The sequence below is a fragment of the Megalobrama amblycephala genome, linkage group LG5 (assembly GCF_018812025.1).
Source record: "Megalobrama amblycephala isolate DHTTF-2021 linkage group LG5, ASM1881202v1, whole genome shotgun sequence".
In the NCBI taxonomy this organism is placed as follows: Eukaryota; Metazoa; Chordata; class Actinopteri; order Cypriniformes; family Xenocyprididae; genus Megalobrama; species Megalobrama amblycephala.
In genome coordinates this window covers 31,148,333-31,166,880 of record NC_063048.1, presented here as the reverse complement: position 1 = coordinate 31,166,880, position 18,548 = coordinate 31,148,333, and the positions used below count along the sequence as shown (strand labels likewise).

Below are 18,548 nucleotides of genomic sequence, written 5' to 3'. Positions count from 1 at the left end.
TAGTCAAAAAACTGTTTTAGTGACGTCATTAAAGAAGGAAGTAGAGGGATGTAGTCCAAACTGGCCGTTCGATGTAGGCGACTTCTGTTAAATAAAATATCTCGCTTGGCATTGAACTTTGAGCTTTAAAATTTTACAGATTTTATTTATACTCTAACAACAACATTACACACTAACTAAAGTTTGAAACATGGGATCACAAAGAACGGGACCTTTAACTCTGATTGTGTTTGTCTGAAAGATACGGAAGAGGATTAGGGCCAAGCAATAATAAAAAAATAAAACCATCTCGAGATTAAAGTTGTTAAATTTCGAGAAAAAAGTCGAAATAAAATGTTGAGAATAAACTCGTTAAATTACGAGAAAAAAGTCATTCAATTACGAGAACAAATTCGAGATAAAATGTTGAGAATAAAGTCATTAAATTATGAAAAAAATTCGTTAAATTACGAGAACAAATTCGTTAAATTGTGAGAAAAATGTCGTTAATTTTCGAGAAAAAAGTCGAGATAAAATGTTGAGAATAAAGTCATTAAATTACGAGAAAAAAGTCATTAAATTACGAGAACAAATTCGAGATAAAATGTTGAGAATAAAGTCATTAAATTATGAAAAAAATTCGTTAAATTACGAGAACAAATTCGTTAAATTGTGAGAAAAATGTCGTTAATTTTTGAGAAAAAAGTCGAAATAAAATGTTGAGAATAAACTCGTTAAATTACGAGAATAAACTCGTTAAATTACGAGAAAAAACTCGTTAAATTTCGAGAAAAAGGTCGAGATAAAATGTTGAGAATAAACTCATTAAATTACAAGAAAAAAGTCATTCAATTACGAGAACAAATTCGAGATAAAATGTTGAGAATAAAGTCATTAAATTATGAAAAAAATTCATTAAATTGTGAGAAAAATGTTAATTTGAGAAAAAAGTCGAGATAAAATTTTGAGAATAAAGTCATTAAATTATGAAAAAAAATTCGTTAAATTACGAGAACAAATTCGTTAAATTGTGAGAAAAATGTCATTAAATTTCAAGAAAAAAGTCGAGATAAAATGTTGAGAATAAAGTCATTAAATTATGAAAAAAATTTGTTAAATTACGAGAACAAATTCGTTAAATTGTGAGAAAAATGTCATTAAATTTCAAGAAAAAAGTCGAGATAAAATGTTGAGAATAAAGTCATTAAATTAAGAGAAAAAAGTCATTAAATTACGAGAACAAATTCGTTAAATTATGAGAAAAATGTCGTTAAATTTCGAGAAAAATTTTGAGATAAAATGTTGAGAATAAAGTCATTAAATTTGAGAAAGTCATTAAATTACGAAACAAATTTGTTAAATTATGAGAAAAATGTTAAATTTCAAAAAAAGTCGAGATAAAATGTTGAGAATAAAGTCATTAAATTAAGAGAAAAAAGTCATTAAATTACGAGAACAAATTCGTTAAATTATGAGAAAAATGTCGTAAAATTTCGAGAAAAAAGTCGAGATAAAATGTTGAGAATAAAGTCATTAAATTATGAGAAAAAAGTCATTAAATTACGTAATTTAACGAATTTGTTCTCATAATTTAACATTTTTCTCTCGTAATTTAATGACTTTATTCTCAACATTATTGCTTTTTTCTCGAAATTCAACGAGTTTTTTCCGAAATTAAACTAATCCGAGATGGTTTTATTTTTTTATTATTGCTTGGCCCTAATCCTCTTCCGTAGAAAGAAGATAGTCATATACACCTAGAATGGCTTGAGGGTGATTAAATCACGGGATAATTTTTATTTTTGGGTGAACTAACCCTTTAAAAGAAAGGAAACAGATTTGGGGGAGAAAGAGGGGCTGCATCCCAAATCGCAAACTTATTTTGAACAAGTAATTACTTTGCAACTGCTAAAAAAGGATGTTCTATATATAGTATAAATGTGTATAGTAACGTAATCCGGACTTGCTACATTCACCATGTTTTCATTATCATGTGACCTACCAGCATCAGTTGCGTCGCTTCACTGCCATTCATAAATCCTCTCCCATGGCCTCATGGGATAGTAAAGTGTCCATTGTATGCACACTTAGGTACTTTTTAACCTACTCTATAATGAATACTGTAAATTTGGACATACTAATCCTGTCACATACTCATTTTCACCTCCTGTATAGTAGGCAAGTATGCAATTTTCGATGTAGCCAGTGTTTCCTTTTTCTTTTTTTGAGGTCACTCTCACAGAGGTCATCACGCCCATTTCCTCGTTTTCCTTTCTGAAGTCAAAGATTTGTTTCCTCTTTCGAAGAGGAAAAAACTGACCCTGAGCTAGCATAAATACTGGATCATTTCTATCATCTTCTGCACAATGATATTTTTGTTCTCTTGCTTGAATTGCAAAATCAATATTGACACTAGGCCAAAAATGCAGAGCACTACTGACCATCACAATTCTCCTCGCAGACATGGAAAGGTATAAAGAAAGATTTATTACACACTGGAGGGCTAGTTAAAAACACATATTATACATTGAGCGTGACAGAGACATTTTAGTTTTGTTTTGCATAGAACATTTTACCACAGGTAAAAGACAATGTCCTTATTGCTTTTATCCAATACATACCACTTCTAAATCTCTGACATATTTCATTTCACATACTATAAGAAAATGTCAGACAAATTATTTAAGACGTTAATAAACTCCATTTTGGTTTAGAAGGCCCAGTCTGAGCGTATGCATCCCTGAGAGACCTCATTTTACACAGAAAATTAAAAATCTTAATTTGTTAGGGAGTGTTACATTAGCTTAAATGACGGTTAAGATTTGAATTTCTCTTCTTGTGAACAAAATATTTGGTTAATGAATAACATCATATGATGTGCATTGTTTGTTCCCTTATAATCTACATTTTCTATGTCAAAAAGCAGTAATACATAATTTATTTGTTAAGTTGAAACATTCTGAGCCCCTAAAGGGACATGGTTTTGCGTTGCAGAAACCTTGCATTCGCTGGCAAAAGATTTGCGTTCCCCCCAAGCAGCTTGAGTTCGCTCGCAAAACCTTTGCGTTCCTTCATAAAATCTTTGCGTTCCCCCAGGTTATGGAAAAGTTAGGCGTTCCCCTGAGAAACTTTGCGCTCGCTCGGAAAACATTTCACTCGCAAAGAACTGAAAAGTTTTGTGAGCGAACGCAAAGTTCCTCAAGGGAACGTAAAAGCACTGACATGGGTAATTTTTCCTCCTATCTCATTTTTTTTTTCATTCATCATGTCCCTTTAGGGGGTGCGTAAAAACAAGATGGTTATTTGTGAATCAGCATTAAAAAAAGCAAAAGCAGCTTCTTTTCTGATGTTCCAGAGTTTGTCTCCTCACATGGTGGTATACTGACCGAGCGCTTTCTTCAGCTTTTCAGCTATCTATCCAATGAGAACACAGCAGAACGTTACATATATAGCAGGCTGCATTACATCCGTCATGTTTAAGGTGTCCATACAAACTTGTATCCCGCCACTCACCGTTTCATAGAATTTCACCTGTTCCTCCAGGTAGAACTGCATGAGTCTGTTGTAGTCATAGATACGGTTGCTATGGAAGTGATTCATCTCCGCTAGAGACACAGATGGCAGGTTTAAGATTACATGTGACTAACGCTACAATTAAGAACACAGGTTCATATATAAAGGAGCATTGTGACAAAGGGTCTTTTTACTAACTTACCTTGCAATGCATAAGACATGGTGCTGAGATTCTTTTCCATAGTGTTTCTATCTTGTTGGCTAATCTTATTCGTTGCCACCAAATGATCAGCCTCTTTCACTTTATCAATGGCAGCCTGAGAAAAACAAAAATGCTTTAAATAGGCTACTAATTTGCTCACGACACAAGCAGTGGGGTAAGTGTGAGACCATTATAAAAAACACTTCAATGGTGAACTATTTCTACTATTTTTCATTACAAATTCTATTCTTAACAGAACAATTTGATAGAAAAGATGCACTGAAAAATAAATGCTAAATTACTGAAATATAATTAACTAATGATAAAATTATGTGTATATATATGTAAAATTTGTCATTTTAAAGTCAGTTTTACTCTTAGAAATCTTTAAACATAGTTTGTGACATTATTGAACACAGATTTATAAATTCAGAAAAGAAAAAAAAGCATTTTAGTCATATTTAAAATGTTTAAATTACATTATGACATACAAAATGGTATCAATTATTTAAATGAAAAACACCCCACCTAACAAAAATATATATTCTAAGAATGTTTTGCAATGTTCCCATTAAGATATGAAAACGTTATTTCTAAATGTTCCATTTAAAAAAAAATAAAAAAATAAAAATGTTTTTTATTAAGAGACGTTATACATCTTAAGGGAACATTACATATAATTTTTAAAACATTATGGTAACTTTACTTATGATGTCAGGGTTCCCACTCTTCTATGAACACCAGAATCAAGGACTTTTTTTTGTATATATATATATATATATATATATATATATATATATATATATATATGTGTGTATCTCAAGCACAATAAAGGTGGGTTTGTTACAGACAGTCTGGACAGTATCAAAGACCTTTCATTACTGCAGTAATGTTAAGTCACATACTGACAACTAACATCAAATATGGGCAAAATACGGATCTATAAATATAATAGGGGCATATGACCTTTTTAAAATCCAATGAGAGAGGCTGGTAGAGTGTACGAGAGTGGGAGAGAATGAGTTTGAACGAGAGATGCTGTTTGCAGCTTTCTTATTCCTGCTTTTAACATTTGTTTTACATTCCATAAACATTAAAATATAAAGAGAATATTATATACATGAATTTTGCAATTAAATGCAATTATATGGATAAGGTAATTGTTAGGCATTAAAAATATTCTATATTATTTGTTAATCACCTGTATAGGGAATCTGCAGGGTTTTTAAAAACCTATTTTAAGGCTTTCAAGACTTTTTTTAAGACCTGCACTAATAAAATGAATACTGTATTGGGGGAGATCAGTGTTTATGGAAACATCCGAAACCATAAAATGACAAAAAACAGTGACTTAGACAAGTTTAGAGTTCAAATAATACAGGTTTTGAGAACCTGTTTTATAAAATGTATATAAAAATGAAATATAAAAACCTCATATTTCAGCCTTTAAACCATTTTTAGGAAAAGGGATGAGTCAAAATTATAAATTATTATACATATCAATTTAAAATATGATTGATTATACATGATATTCTAGATACCTTATTATTCTACATTTTTTAAAAGCACATTAGCTTGTTATCAATCCACCGGTTAGCATTCACAGCACTGCGTGTTAGCTGTGTAAAATATGGGTCCAACCTCGCAAAAATGGCTCAATTCAATTCAATTCACATTTATTTGTATAGCGCTTTTCACAATACATATCGTGCATGTCAACATTACAATTTAGAGAATGCAGTTAGCTAATAACGAAATTTCAAAACGTTTCGAAACACTTATGACATAACGAAGCCTCGTTTACTGAAATCACATGACTTTGGCAGTTTGATACACGCTCCGAACCACTGATTCGAAACAAAAGATTCATAAAGCTTCGAAGCTTCATGAAGCAGTGTTTTGAAATCACCCATCACTAGATATTGTTGAATAAAGTCGTTATTTTGTTTTTTTGGCACACAGAAAGTATTCTCGTCACTTCATAACATTAAGGTTGAACCACTGTAGTCACATGAACTGTTTTAAATATGTCTTTAGTAGCTTTCTGGGCATCTGAATGTGCTAATTATCTTGTGGTCAATGGAGGCCATCGGATTTTATCAAAAATATCTTAATTTGTGTTCCGAAGATGAACGAAGGTCTTACGGGTGTGGATCGACATGAGGGTGAGTAATTAATGACTGAATTTTCATTTTTAGGTGAACTAACCCTTTAAAGGGATAGTTCACCCAAAAATGAAAATTATGTCATCATTTACTCACCCTCAGGTTGTTCCAAACTTTTTTGTGTTATGTTGAACACAAAGGAAGATGTTTTAAAGAATGTGGGAAACTGAACAGTTCTGGGGCACCACTGACTTCCATAGTATTTTTTTTCCCTTCTATGGAAGTCAATGGTGCCCCAAAGCGGTCTGGTTACAAACTTTCTATAAAATATCTTCCTTTGTGTTCAACAGAACAAAGACATTTTCAGAGGTTTGGAACAACTTGAGGGTGAGTAAATGATGACATAATTTTCATTTTTGGGTGAACTATCCCTTTAAGTACTTTCAAGAAGTGTGGAAACCCTGTGATGTTCTCTGAAACAAGTAGTGACATTTAAAAACATTAGATGAATGTTCAACTAAAACATTCCATGAACGATAAATAATTAATAAATATCGTTTCTGTGCTAAAATTTTGAGAATATTATTAAGACCAGATAACTTTGAATGAACATTCTATTAATGTTACTGAAAGAACATTTGTTCATAACTTTGAGATAACCTTGCATTAGCCAAAGTTCCAAACGCATTCCCTGTTAGCTGGAAGCTGGGACTAAATGCATTAAAGAAAAAGGTGAAAGGTTTACCTTATGAACTCCTATTGTGTCAGGGAAGCAGCCCAGTAGTCCCTTGTATTCGTTGTTTGTTTCCAACAGGAAGTGTAGATCTTTTTTTGGCTAAAAAAAAGAAAGGAAAGTATCTTATTGAATCCATAAACATTGGTTTAAACTCATGGATAAAACTAAAAACAGCAATCTCGGATGTTGTTATCACTGGGTAGCCTTGATGGTTACAATTCTATCACATTGTGGAAACAGCAGCAGAGGATGTAAGGAAACATGCTAATGGCAGAGGTTCAAGGACTGAAGAGATTTTTGAAGTATTTATATTGAGGAAATGTACTTCTGATACCTGTCCTGCAACAATGTCTGCTATTTCCTCATATGTTTTCCCTGTTGCACTTAACGCTTCTGTCAGAGTTGATTCCCCTAAAAATAAGGTACAAAAAAACCCATCAACAAACGCGTGATTAGGTAATCATTAAGTATTAATATTTGAATTGTGAACATGTATATGAGAGCATTTTAATAAACAAAGCTTTAGCTCCTTACTCGGGTATCCACTGGTGTTGAAAACTGATGACAGATTCTGAAACGCTTTTCCAATCTGCCGATACTCCTTTTGCAGCGCTGTTGGTTTAAAAGCAGAAGGTCGTTACTATGGACTAATAGTGATGAAATAATGAACATATCCTTTTTGACGGTAATAGTAAATATAGATTTACTGTGGCATTAAGGAAATACGTGAACTCACGGCCTGTACATCTCTTCCAGTGAAGATGACCAACTGCCAGTATTTCTTTAACACTGTTGTCCATAGATCTACTAAACTGGCTGTAGGTTTCATACTTCTGCTCCCTACAAATCACATCAAGGCAAGACCATTGTTTATTAAATAAATATATTAAATTATACAGAAATTATAAAATGCATATAATATAATATAATATAATATAATATAATATTATATAATATATGAGGATAGTAAGATTTGATGTTTTATGCTCAACATAGCTACATTATTAATAAAATTTACAATAACAGTTTTCTATTTTAATATTTTGAAGTATAATTAATTGATGGCAACGCTGAATTTTTAGTGTCACATGATCCTTCAGAAATCTTTCTAATATGCTGTAACAGTTGTACTGATTCATTTTTAAAGGTGCCCTAGATTATGTTTTTAAAAGATGTAATATAAGTCTAAGGTGTCCCCTGAATGTGTCTGTGAAGTTTCAGATCAAAATACCCCATAGATTTTTTTTTATTAATTTTTTTAACTGCCCATTTTGGGGCATCATTATAAACGCGCCAATTTTATGCTGCGGCCCCTTTAAATCCCGTGGTCCATGCCCACAGAGCTCGCGCTTGCCTTAAACAGTGCCTTAACAAAGTTTACACAGCTAATATAACCCTCAAAATGGATCTTTACAAAGTGTTCATCATGCATGCGTCGGATTATGTGAGTATTGTATACTGTTATATTGTTTACTTCTGATTTTGAATGAGTTTGATAGTGCTCCATGGCTAACGGCTAATGCTACTCTGTTGGAGAGATTTATAAAGAATGAAGTTGTGTTTATGCATTAAACAGACTGCAAGTGTTTAATAATGAAAATAGTGATGGCTCTCTTGTCTCCGTGAATACAGTAAGAAACGATGGTAACTTTAACCACATTTAACAGTACATTAGCAACATGCTAATGAAACATTTAGAAAGACAGTTTACAAATATCACTAAAAATATCATGTTATCATGGATCATGTCAGTTATTATTGCTCCATCTGCCATTTTTCGCTATTGTTCTTGCTTGCTTACCTAGTCTGATGATTTGGTTGTGCACAGATCCAGACGTTAATACTGGCTGCCCTTGTCTAATGCCTTTTATAATGTTGGAAACGTGGGCTGGCATATGCAAATATTGGGGGCATACATATTAATGATCACGACTGTTACGTAACAGTCGGTGTTATGTTGAGATTCGCCTGTTCTTCGGAGGTCTTTTAAACAAATGAGATTTATATAAAAAGGAGGAAGCAATGGAGTTTGAGACTCACTGTATGTCATTTCCATGTACTGAACTCTTGTTATTTGACTATGCCAAGATAAATTCAATTTTTCATTCGAGGGCACCTTTAACTTTTTTAACTTTTTTTGTAACAAAGACTTTACTGTCACTTTTGATCACTTTAATGCATCCTTGATACATGTATCAATATCTTTCAAAGTCTTACTGAACCCAAAATTTGAATGGTAGCATAGATTTTATATAATAATTATAATTATTAATCTTTTACAATAATTATAAATAAAAATTAATATTATACATATATAATTAATATTTGATATTTTTATATAATTCAACATTATAGAATAAAAAGAAATTATAAATTAATTATAGGATAAAATAATTTAAAAAGTTAACAGTTGATGATTTTTATTTAATTTAACATTATAAATTAAAAATTAATTGAATTATTAATTAAAAAAAAATATTGCCTTACACTTGATTAGGATCTAACTCTGGGAGCTCTGGATCTATGGTGGAGAAGATTTTCACTCCCACTGTTTCATCTCTCTCTGCTTTCCGCTTCCCTATTTTCCACTCCTGATAGAAACAACAAATAAAACAATCTTACAACACTCCCTAACTATGCCATGCGGAACTTAAACAAAGTTAATATATAACACTGTAAAACACTTCTCAAGGATGTGATCTCAATATCAGCAAACAGATGGCTATAATCAACAGAAGAGCTCCTTAAAGGGATAGTTCACCCAAAAATGAATAACTACTCACTCTAATGTCTTTGCAAACCCATAAGACTTTTGTTCATCTTTGGAACACAAATTAAGATATTTTTAATGAAATCAGAGCTTTCTGTCCCTGCATAGACAGCTACACAACTGACGCTTCAAAAAGTTCAAAAAGAGATTGTAAATAAACATAAACATTCATCAATTCACACATCAGTTAGGGCAAATGGAAGCTCAAGCACATTTGCTTGACATGTGAGAACCAATGACGTTCATTCTTGTGTGTTACTCAGCTCATTTGAGCTTCCGTAAGAGGTTTGTTCTTGTGCGTCAAGCAGGTTCAGTTGAGCTTGTGTTTATGTTCTCTGATTAATGTTTATACGTGAATACAAAGCCTAAATCTGCATATCATATAATATACGGTTTAGTTTTACATATAATATATGGATTAGTTTTACAATCTCTTTATGAACTTCTTGAAGCGTCAAAGTGGTAGTAGCATAGGCTGTCTATGGAGGGACACACATCTCTCAGACTTCATCAAAAAGATCTTTATTTGTGTTCTGAAGATGAACGAAAGTCTTACAGATTTAGGAACAACACAAGGGTGAGTAGTTAATGACCGAATTTTCACTTTTATCCCTTTAACTGTTTGTATACATAGTTTGACTATGCATTGAAATCAGTATATAAATATCTACATATCTATTACTTTACACATATTTAAGCAAAAGCACCTTCTCGTCTCTGTAGTTAAGGAAGAGCTGGAAAACTTCACTGTTTGAGATCACCGGATGTCGACACATGCGGGACATCCAGCCCTGCAGGCGTTCCATGCGCATTTTGATAAATTCCTCTTCAAATCGGCCTAAAGAAGAATGGAAGACAGATGCTAGACAGTCTACCAGCCAAAAACACTTTCTCTGGTAACTAAAGGCCTGTTCACACCAAGAACGATAACTATGACGATAAATATATTAGTGTCCAACGCACAGTATCGTTCTGTTTATTCTAAGCACAAGCTGCAGTTTTTGTCATCTGGTCTCTTTAAATGCTCAAGCTCTTTAAACCAGGATGGATTCCGGACGGCTGTCAGTGTTTTTATCATTCATCAGCTGAAAAAAATCATTCTGAAAGTGATCCCAATGACTCTGCTATTCTTTTATATTTAGAACAATTTTTAGAACTTATTGCTATCGTCCTTGTTGTGAACGAGCCTTAAGAATGTAAATAAAATGGAAGATGGTGCAAGAAGCTGGTCTAAAGTGACCAGAGAGGTCACCATTACTTTTTTGCTTTGGTCACCTGTAACTTGTTTGTCAGGTAGACATGGGATGGGTAGTGCACAGGCAAACTTCTCCACAAGCCTTTCATATAACCAGTCAAAGTGTTTGTATCTGTGATTGACAGGTCTGTTTGTAGTCTGAAAAAAATAAAACCCAGTTAAACAGAAATAATTCAAGACACGTTAGCAAAACAATATCAGTAAGTCAATATTATTCAAGCAGTCCTGAGAGGAGTTTCAAAGAAACTTACATTAGGTGTGACCTGGTATTCAATGTAGCTCTTCAGGCCATACATTTTTGAACCTTTTTTGGGATCAGCCACCACACAATCTAAATGAGTTTGTGGATACAGCCATACAGGACCCACCTCTCCAGCCTGCAAAATAAACATTCATCCTTTTTATGAAAGAAATATAAACATGTTAAAGGGATAGTTCACCCAAAAATGAAAATTCTGTCATCGTTTACTCATCCTCAAGTTGTTTCACACCTGTATGAGTTTCTTTCTTCTGTTGAACATAAAAGAAGATATTTTGAAGAATGTTGGTAACCAGACCGTTGACGGTAGCCATTGACTTCCATAGTATTTTTTTCCTACTATGGAAGTCAATGGCTACCGTTAACTGTCTGGTTACCAAAAAAATCTTCCTCATACGAGTTTGGAACAACATATATGTGAAAAAATGATAACAGAATTTTCATTTTTGGGTGAACTAACCCTTTAATATGTCATATGTTGTTTGATTATTCTGTTATCCAGACTATATTCTGGCATGGAACCAAATCACATGACAAAGTCAAATAACTTGCATAAATTGGCAGTCTGTCGTTTCCTTTAGCTATGTGCTTGGTAAGCAGAAACATCTCTGGATTTGGGGTCTTGGAGAACCCTGGAAACCTATGGGAAAAGATGAGATGAGCATTTTTAAAGTTTATTTTTTTTATGAAATATTCTTATGGTCAGTAATCAGAACTAAAATGTTACTTGTTGAGAGAGATTTTCATTGTAGAGTGACCCCCGCCTCGCTGCATCGTTCCGCCCTCTTCCACCTGGGAACCTCCATAACCGCCTGTTGACTTTCCATCATCGGAATCATCGTCCCATTCCTCATCAAAAGAATAGACAGAACCTACGATCACGTGACACAACAAATCGTCATCATATACAGTAACAGAATAACAAACTGAAAAATGCAGGATGGATTCTTGTTGGCCGTTTTTATCATTCATCAGCTGGAAAAGATCATTCTGAAAGTGATTCCAATGATATAGTTTCTCTGTCGTTATCGCTACAGTTGTTGTGTCTAAAGAGACTGCATAAAAATATGCTAAAGTGTACTTATTTTTCACAAGGGTATTCATACTGGAATGCATACGGAGGGGCCAGAAAAGGATCGGCTTCCTTGTGCAAATGTGAATATATCACTATCAGCTTATTTCAGCATATTTCAGAACAACTATAACAGGCAACAACAAAGACAACTGTAGTGATTATTATAAAATACTACTGAAGTTGCCCAGTTACTTCCACATATAATACTTGGCTACCTCAGCTGCTTAAAGAGCTTATGACTTTATTTATGGCGTGCGAAAAGATCTTGATAAATTAGAGAAAGTTCAAAGTCCTCAAAACCAAGCAGATGTTTTTCAGAACACATGACTTAGAGCTATAGACAGTAAAACAGCAAAGCATCTGCTGCAGAATTTACATGTGCCCAAATAAGAAACACTTTCACATAGGAGGAAGTTAAACTTGAGTTTGGTTATACACTACCATTCAAAAGTTTGGAGTTGGTAAGATTTTAAAGGGGTCCTTGAATATGATTTCACTTTTTTAACTTTAGTTAGTGTGTAATGTTGCTGCTTGAGCATAAACAACATCTGGAAGAGTTACGACACTCAAAGTTCAATGCAAAGGGAGATATTTTCTTTTACAGAAATCGCTTTTTAAGGTCTACAACAAACAGCTGGCAGGGACTACAACAAGCTTCTTCCCGGGTTTTTGACATCACAAACACCAAAATTTACATAAACCCCGCCCCTGAGAACACGCAACACAGGCAGTGAGGCCATGTTGGGCTGCTTTAGAGAAGTGAAAGAGTGTTGTTGCCATTTTACATCGGACTGCTTCATAAACGAGGGTCAATTCAACACTGGATTTGCACAAAAGATTAACATGACGGCACATGCTAGTCGATGAGTTGAAACAACTCCACAGCAACTGCATAAATTTATCCATTAACCATTCAGAAATGTCCAGATGCATTCTAAAAGTTGTAACTTCTTCCTGAGTCTCTCCATCAGTGTACGACCCTGCGTGAGATTCTCCAGCTTTGTTGTTGTTGAGCAACCGAAGTGTGAGCTGTTAAAGGGAAAGGGGGCTGGGAGCAGCAGCTCATTTGCATTTAAAGGGACACACACAAAAACAGCATGTTTTTGCTCACACCAAAATGGGGCAAATTTGACAAGCTATAATAAATGATCTGTGGGGTATTTCGAGCTGAAACTTCACAGACACATTTGAGGGACACCAGAGACTTATATTACATGCTGTAAAAAGGGGCATAATAGGTTCCCTTTAAACAGTTGTGCTGCTTAGTTTAGTTAAAAGTATAGCATTTATCCATCCATTCTCCATACTGATTATCCTTTGCAGGATAATTTATTTTTGTAACTATAAATGGTGTTACAGTCAGTTCTGATCAATTTAATGTCTCCTTGCTGAATAAAAGTTTTTTTTTTTTTAATTACTATCCCCAAACTTTTGAACGGTATTACAGATATTTATAGACAAGATAATCATAAAGATAAAGGTAATGTTTCATGGAGGTTGTACTGTAAATATTTTCCTTTTACCATTATTGCCTGCTGGTTCCTGTTCAGTGTAGTTCCAGTTGTCCGCTTGGTTGTTGTTGGACCATGTCGTGGCAGTCCAAGCCTCATTTCCATTAACCCCCTAAATAAAATACAACATTAAATCATTATTTTAAACAAATCTAAATCCATGCTGACCCTCAAGACATTTTATTTGGCCTTTTCTAGGTAGTGGCGTTGCCTAAACTATGTTACATTGAGCTTAAAGTGGATTCTATCAGCTCCTTCCCACAATCCCCTACCAACACCTGTGCTGGAATTATTCCTCAGTTGACTCATTTGAATATAAAGTTTATGCTCAAATTATGAATATCCAAATTTCACTACAATTTAAGGAACGTCCTTTTACAGGCTCCATCAATCTCACAACTAGGTTTAGATTACAGCGATTCACTCTTTCTGGGTTGGCCATATAACACTTGAAGCACATCCAAAATGCAGCTGCCTCATATTCAAATATTCACTCACATAATATTTGCTTGTGTATCTCCATTTGCTCCATAACACAATGTCTGACCTATAACATACAAAACAAGCTGGCCCTGTCACCTAAAACAAGCACACTCTTGACCATAAAGGTTCTTTATAGGCATTTATGGTTCCATGCAGAACTTTTAACATTCTTGGAACCTTTCCATTGCACAAAATGTTCTTTATAGTAGAAAAGAGTTCTACAGATTATTCAAATATTCTTTACACTAAGAAAAAATAGTTTTTTTTTTTTTTTAGAACTGTACATGATTTGAATATGTAGACAGTCAGTGTAAGCACATGCTCTAGAACAAATTAGAAAAACTATTTGAATTACCAGTGTAAAACTACATTAATGAGAATCTAACTGCCATTTTAGAGACTTGAAAAGCCATTCAGCCATTTTAGACAAATGAACTGAATATAAGGTATAAAAATATAGTTCTTTCAAATTGTCCACTGAAAAAAAGGCCTGGATTTGCTTTAAAAACTAAAAGGCTAAAGGCTCTTGAGTTTGTCACAGTCCATTAGTCTAAGATCTAATGGCCAATTCCATCAATAGACCTGACCTTGATGCTGCTAAAGACTAACATCTAGCTAAGCAAAACCATTTTTCTTGCTTCCTGGCCTCACCAATTAAGACCGTCTATTCCATTTTCCTTGAGCACAACGTTACTGATGTGTTTATCGTTATTAGTACTTTGGTGTTGTGGATCGGTCTAAAGTCATAGAAGGTTGATGGAAACATTAAGTCGTTAGATACATCTTTTCACCACATGTACCATTTGCTCAATTTTCCTGCAAGGGTGCTTGTACTCAAGATACACTTGACCAGCTTCAACCCATGGAGATAAATGCACTATATGAACATCCAATGTGTAAAGTCTACCGCCAGAGCCCCTTGTATATTTATAGTAAATTGAATTTAATCTCAAACTTATAAGTATTCACCCTTAAATTTTGTCTGCATCACTCAAATTTATATATATATAATGTATATAAGATCAATCAATCAATAATAACAAATTTATATAAATATAAAAATTAGAGGTGTAATGGTACATGCATTTGTCCCGTACCATCACGGTACGGACGTCACGGTTCAATGATTGCAGTCAGGTGACGAATACATTCAGTCACAGCCGATCCACATTCAAATCCAGAAGGGGTACACGTGGTAATGCAAAGCTGTTTGCTAACACCCACAACAGCAAAAAGCGCTGAAGAAGAACAGAACATCTATGCATAGATATGTAAACTAGTGTTTCAAATGTGGAAAGACATCAATAGAACAGCTTGAGAATAATATCTCAGTTAGCGTTACATTTACCTCAGGCAAGTCATTTAGTGTCCACAGCATGTTAGTTCACTAGAGAAATGAACTCTACAGGGAGTATTTCACTAAATACATGCACTATATTAGCTTATATGTTCATTATATTTACTTAGCTGTTAATAATGTCTTATTTAATGTTTAAATAAATCTGTCATGAAAACAAGTTATGATAGTAACTGTGCAAATGATTATATTTAAAAAATTCATTTGAGTTGAAAAGTAATTTTATAATTAGATTTAGAAGTTAATGCAAAACCTGTGCAATTTACATGTTTTTTGAGTGTTGATTATTATATCTAAAAATAAATAGCAACTGAATTTAATAGTTTGGGCTCTGCTGTTAATTGTAATTTTATTAATTGTAATATTATAGTAATGTCCAAGAAAGGGCTCCCTGTATATAGTTATACTTTTATAGCATTAGCTGAGATCCTTAAGAAAATGTTAATTATAATTTAATTTATTTAGAGGCACAATTTGTTCAATAAACCACAGTTTAATAAAAAAGATGAAAAAAGAAGCAATTTTGTGTTTAGTTTTTTTGTCCCCCTAATGTACCGAACCGTGACTTCAATACCGAGCCAAGCTGTCATGTTTGTGTACTGTTATACCCCTAATATACAGTGTGATATATTATATATATATATATATATATATATATATATATATATATGTGTGTGTGTGTGTGTGTGTGTGTGTGTGTGTGTGTGTGTGTTTCCTTTATGATCCAATGTTATGTGTTTCCTTTATGATCCAACTCATCCATAAGTAAATATAAATAAATATCAGAAAGTTAAACATTTATCAAATAAAAATAAACCAATAGATTAAAGAATAATTTTCATACATTTATCTACAAGACTAATATAACGCATTTAAGCATAAATCTTTAAATTAAAAGGCTACTAAGCTCATGAAGGACTTAAATTTGATCAACTGTGTCCAAATTTTAACTTATAGGTCCGGTTTCACAGACGGGCATAGATTAACCAAGGTTAGGCCTTACTTCAATTATGATATTTAAGTAGCTGTTATAAACATGCCTTAGAAAAAAACATTACTGATGTGTTTCTTGAGACAAAACAATGGCACTGACATATTTTAAGATGTCAGTATAAGTTGCTTTTAGTTAAGACAGCTCAAACATGCATTTTAGTCTGGGACTAACTTAAGCCTTGTCTGTGAAACAAGAGGATATGGTGTATAATTCACTGGTAAAAAGTGAATTGTTAGGCATTGTCTGCATTTTATCCTGCCAAATGTCTACAGATGGTGAACCTGGACCAAGAATAATGCTGAGATAGATTTCACTTTCATCTATCTGCAGACTTCCAAACATTTAAACACTATTACATGCACACTGATGCTGTTCATGACACAAAGTGAGTACATCTGACAACCTACTAAGACAAAGAGAGGGGGAGAGAGCAAGAGAGTGACGGGGAAAGACGCTACAATGAATGAGGCCCATTTACTCTCATTCTCCTGCTTCCACAGCAAATGGATTTCAACTGCAGATGACACATAGGGCCTTTGTGCATGCTATGCTCACCCGAACTCTCATTAAATGAGTGGGGATTTCTAGTAAAAAGGTGGCTGTGAAAAGGAGGAAGAAAAACTTCTATTTGAATAGTGTGTTTGTGGCTACTTAGTGAGAGCTGCTTTACATTTCTTTTGAGGAACTGTGGAACAGCATGTAGATACTGTTACTCATATAGTAGCATTTTGAACATCTGAGCTAGAATTTCATGAAGTACATGCTCACCACAACTTACAAATGGTTTAGTTGATATGGTACCTTAGTGTTTGCTGAGCTGTTGTTGTAACCTTGATCGTGAGCATCAATGTGCTGCGTCGCTGATGCTTGTGTGGAACCATGGTTGACCTGCAAACATTATAATATACTCATGAATATATATTTATAAAAATGTAACCTGGTATATGTAAAAAAGGTAAATATGAATGAATGTATATTTTTGTCATATTCAGTCCATGCCTTTTGCTTGTGCATGAATGACTCTTAATTTTTCAGTCAAATGTCATTACATTTGAGGCATGCTGACTGTGTATCTACAGGAAGGCCACTCTGTGAGTAAGTATCTTGGTAATTATGGTATGAAGATAGACCTACTGCACAGAATGTGTGGGAATATTCTCCATGTGGAGGAAAAGTTTGCCAAAAACATAATTAAACCTTTAATCAGTTACATTTTAGATCTTTTAATTAGGCTACAGCTCAGGAAACACACATACATTAATTGTTTTCCTTGCCTATATGGTAGGAAAAATGCAAAGTAATCTGAATCATTTCCCTAGAAATACCCTGGAAAGCTTTTTATTGTTAAATCAGCTCAGTGATGAGGTCTAGATAGCAGAGTTTGCTTTCACTTTGCCCTTCCCCTCTCTTCAGTTCTAAAAATAATCTCACACACTTTTCTCATTTCATCTAACGCTCTGTATAAGAAGAAAAAAGGCTGATAGTAGGGTGTTTTTTTACCTCAATATAGTCCTCTGGCACCAGGCCTACATTTCCTCTGGAATTCCGAGCCTCTACCCAGCCACCGCCTACATTCTACACAAAATAAAACATATATGAATATATACACAGTAAAAACAGTAACAGTGTGAGATATTACTATCATTTTGTATTAATATATTTTGTAACAATGATGGCAAAGCTTAATTTTCAGCATCATTACGCTAGTGATAAAAAATATATACTGAAATGTATTTGAAATACAATTATTTTGTGCAAAGTATACTACAAATACATTTACATATTTATGTGCTAAATAAAAATACCCTACAATTGTACTTTTGGTATATTAAACTGGTCAAGTCTGCTAAATTGGAACAACTAATTTTGTACTTAATGCACTTTAATTGTGATTAAAAATAAAAGATACACTTAAGTATATTTGATTGTACTAAAGTATAACTATTGCAAGTATACTTTAGGTACACTTTAAATACACTGACCGGCCAAAAAAAAAAAAATAATTTTTTTCGCAGTTTGGATTGTCATAGGCAAATACTTAAGAATCTATGAATGGATCATTATTACAGTGATTATTATGTTTCTAGCATGTTTTATGTTTGGCAACAATTCTTTTAACCCTTAAAGATGGAGTGTGTAGCTTTTCATTCCTTAAACAACCACGTAGGAAGACACATCATGGATATATTTCAGGATGACAATGTCAAGATTCACCAGGGTTAAAATTGTGAATGAATGGATAAAGAATCATTTTCACACATGAATTGGCACCTCTGAGTCCAGACCTCAAATTCATTGAAAGTCTTTGG

The 18,548-nt window shown here is 33.5% G+C and overlaps 1 protein-coding gene across 1 annotated transcript in view; it reads right to left on the bottom strand.

Moving 5' to 3' along the window:
• Nucleotides 1-2,446: 2,446 nt before the first annotated feature.
• Nucleotides 2,447-18,548, bottom strand: part of snx9a (sorting nexin 9a) — a 20,752-nt gene continuing 4,650 nt past the window's right edge. The window contains exons 3-18 of the mRNA XM_048191824.1: nt 17,740-17,814; nt 17,041-17,127; nt 13,418-13,517; nt 11,547-11,691; nt 11,372-11,459; nt 10,812-10,937; nt 10,581-10,698; nt 10,013-10,143; nt 9,023-9,126; nt 7,272-7,375; nt 7,070-7,147; nt 6,870-6,946; nt 6,545-6,634; nt 3,695-3,809; nt 3,493-3,584; nt 2,447-3,393 (exon numbers count right to left, since the gene is read on the bottom strand). Coding sequence (XP_048047781.1) covers nt 3,346-3,393; nt 3,493-3,584; nt 3,695-3,809; nt 6,545-6,634; nt 6,870-6,946; nt 7,070-7,147; nt 7,272-7,375; nt 9,023-9,126; nt 10,013-10,143; nt 10,581-10,698; nt 10,812-10,937; nt 11,372-11,459; nt 11,547-11,691; nt 13,418-13,517; nt 17,041-17,127; nt 17,740-17,814 — 1,578 coding nt within the window. The 3' untranslated portion in view covers nt 2,447-3,345. The remainder of the gene's footprint in view (nt 3,394-3,492; nt 3,585-3,694; nt 3,810-6,544; nt 6,635-6,869; nt 6,947-7,069; nt 7,148-7,271; nt 7,376-9,022; nt 9,127-10,012; nt 10,144-10,580; nt 10,699-10,811; nt 10,938-11,371; nt 11,460-11,546; nt 11,692-13,417; nt 13,518-17,040; nt 17,128-17,739; nt 17,815-18,548) is intronic.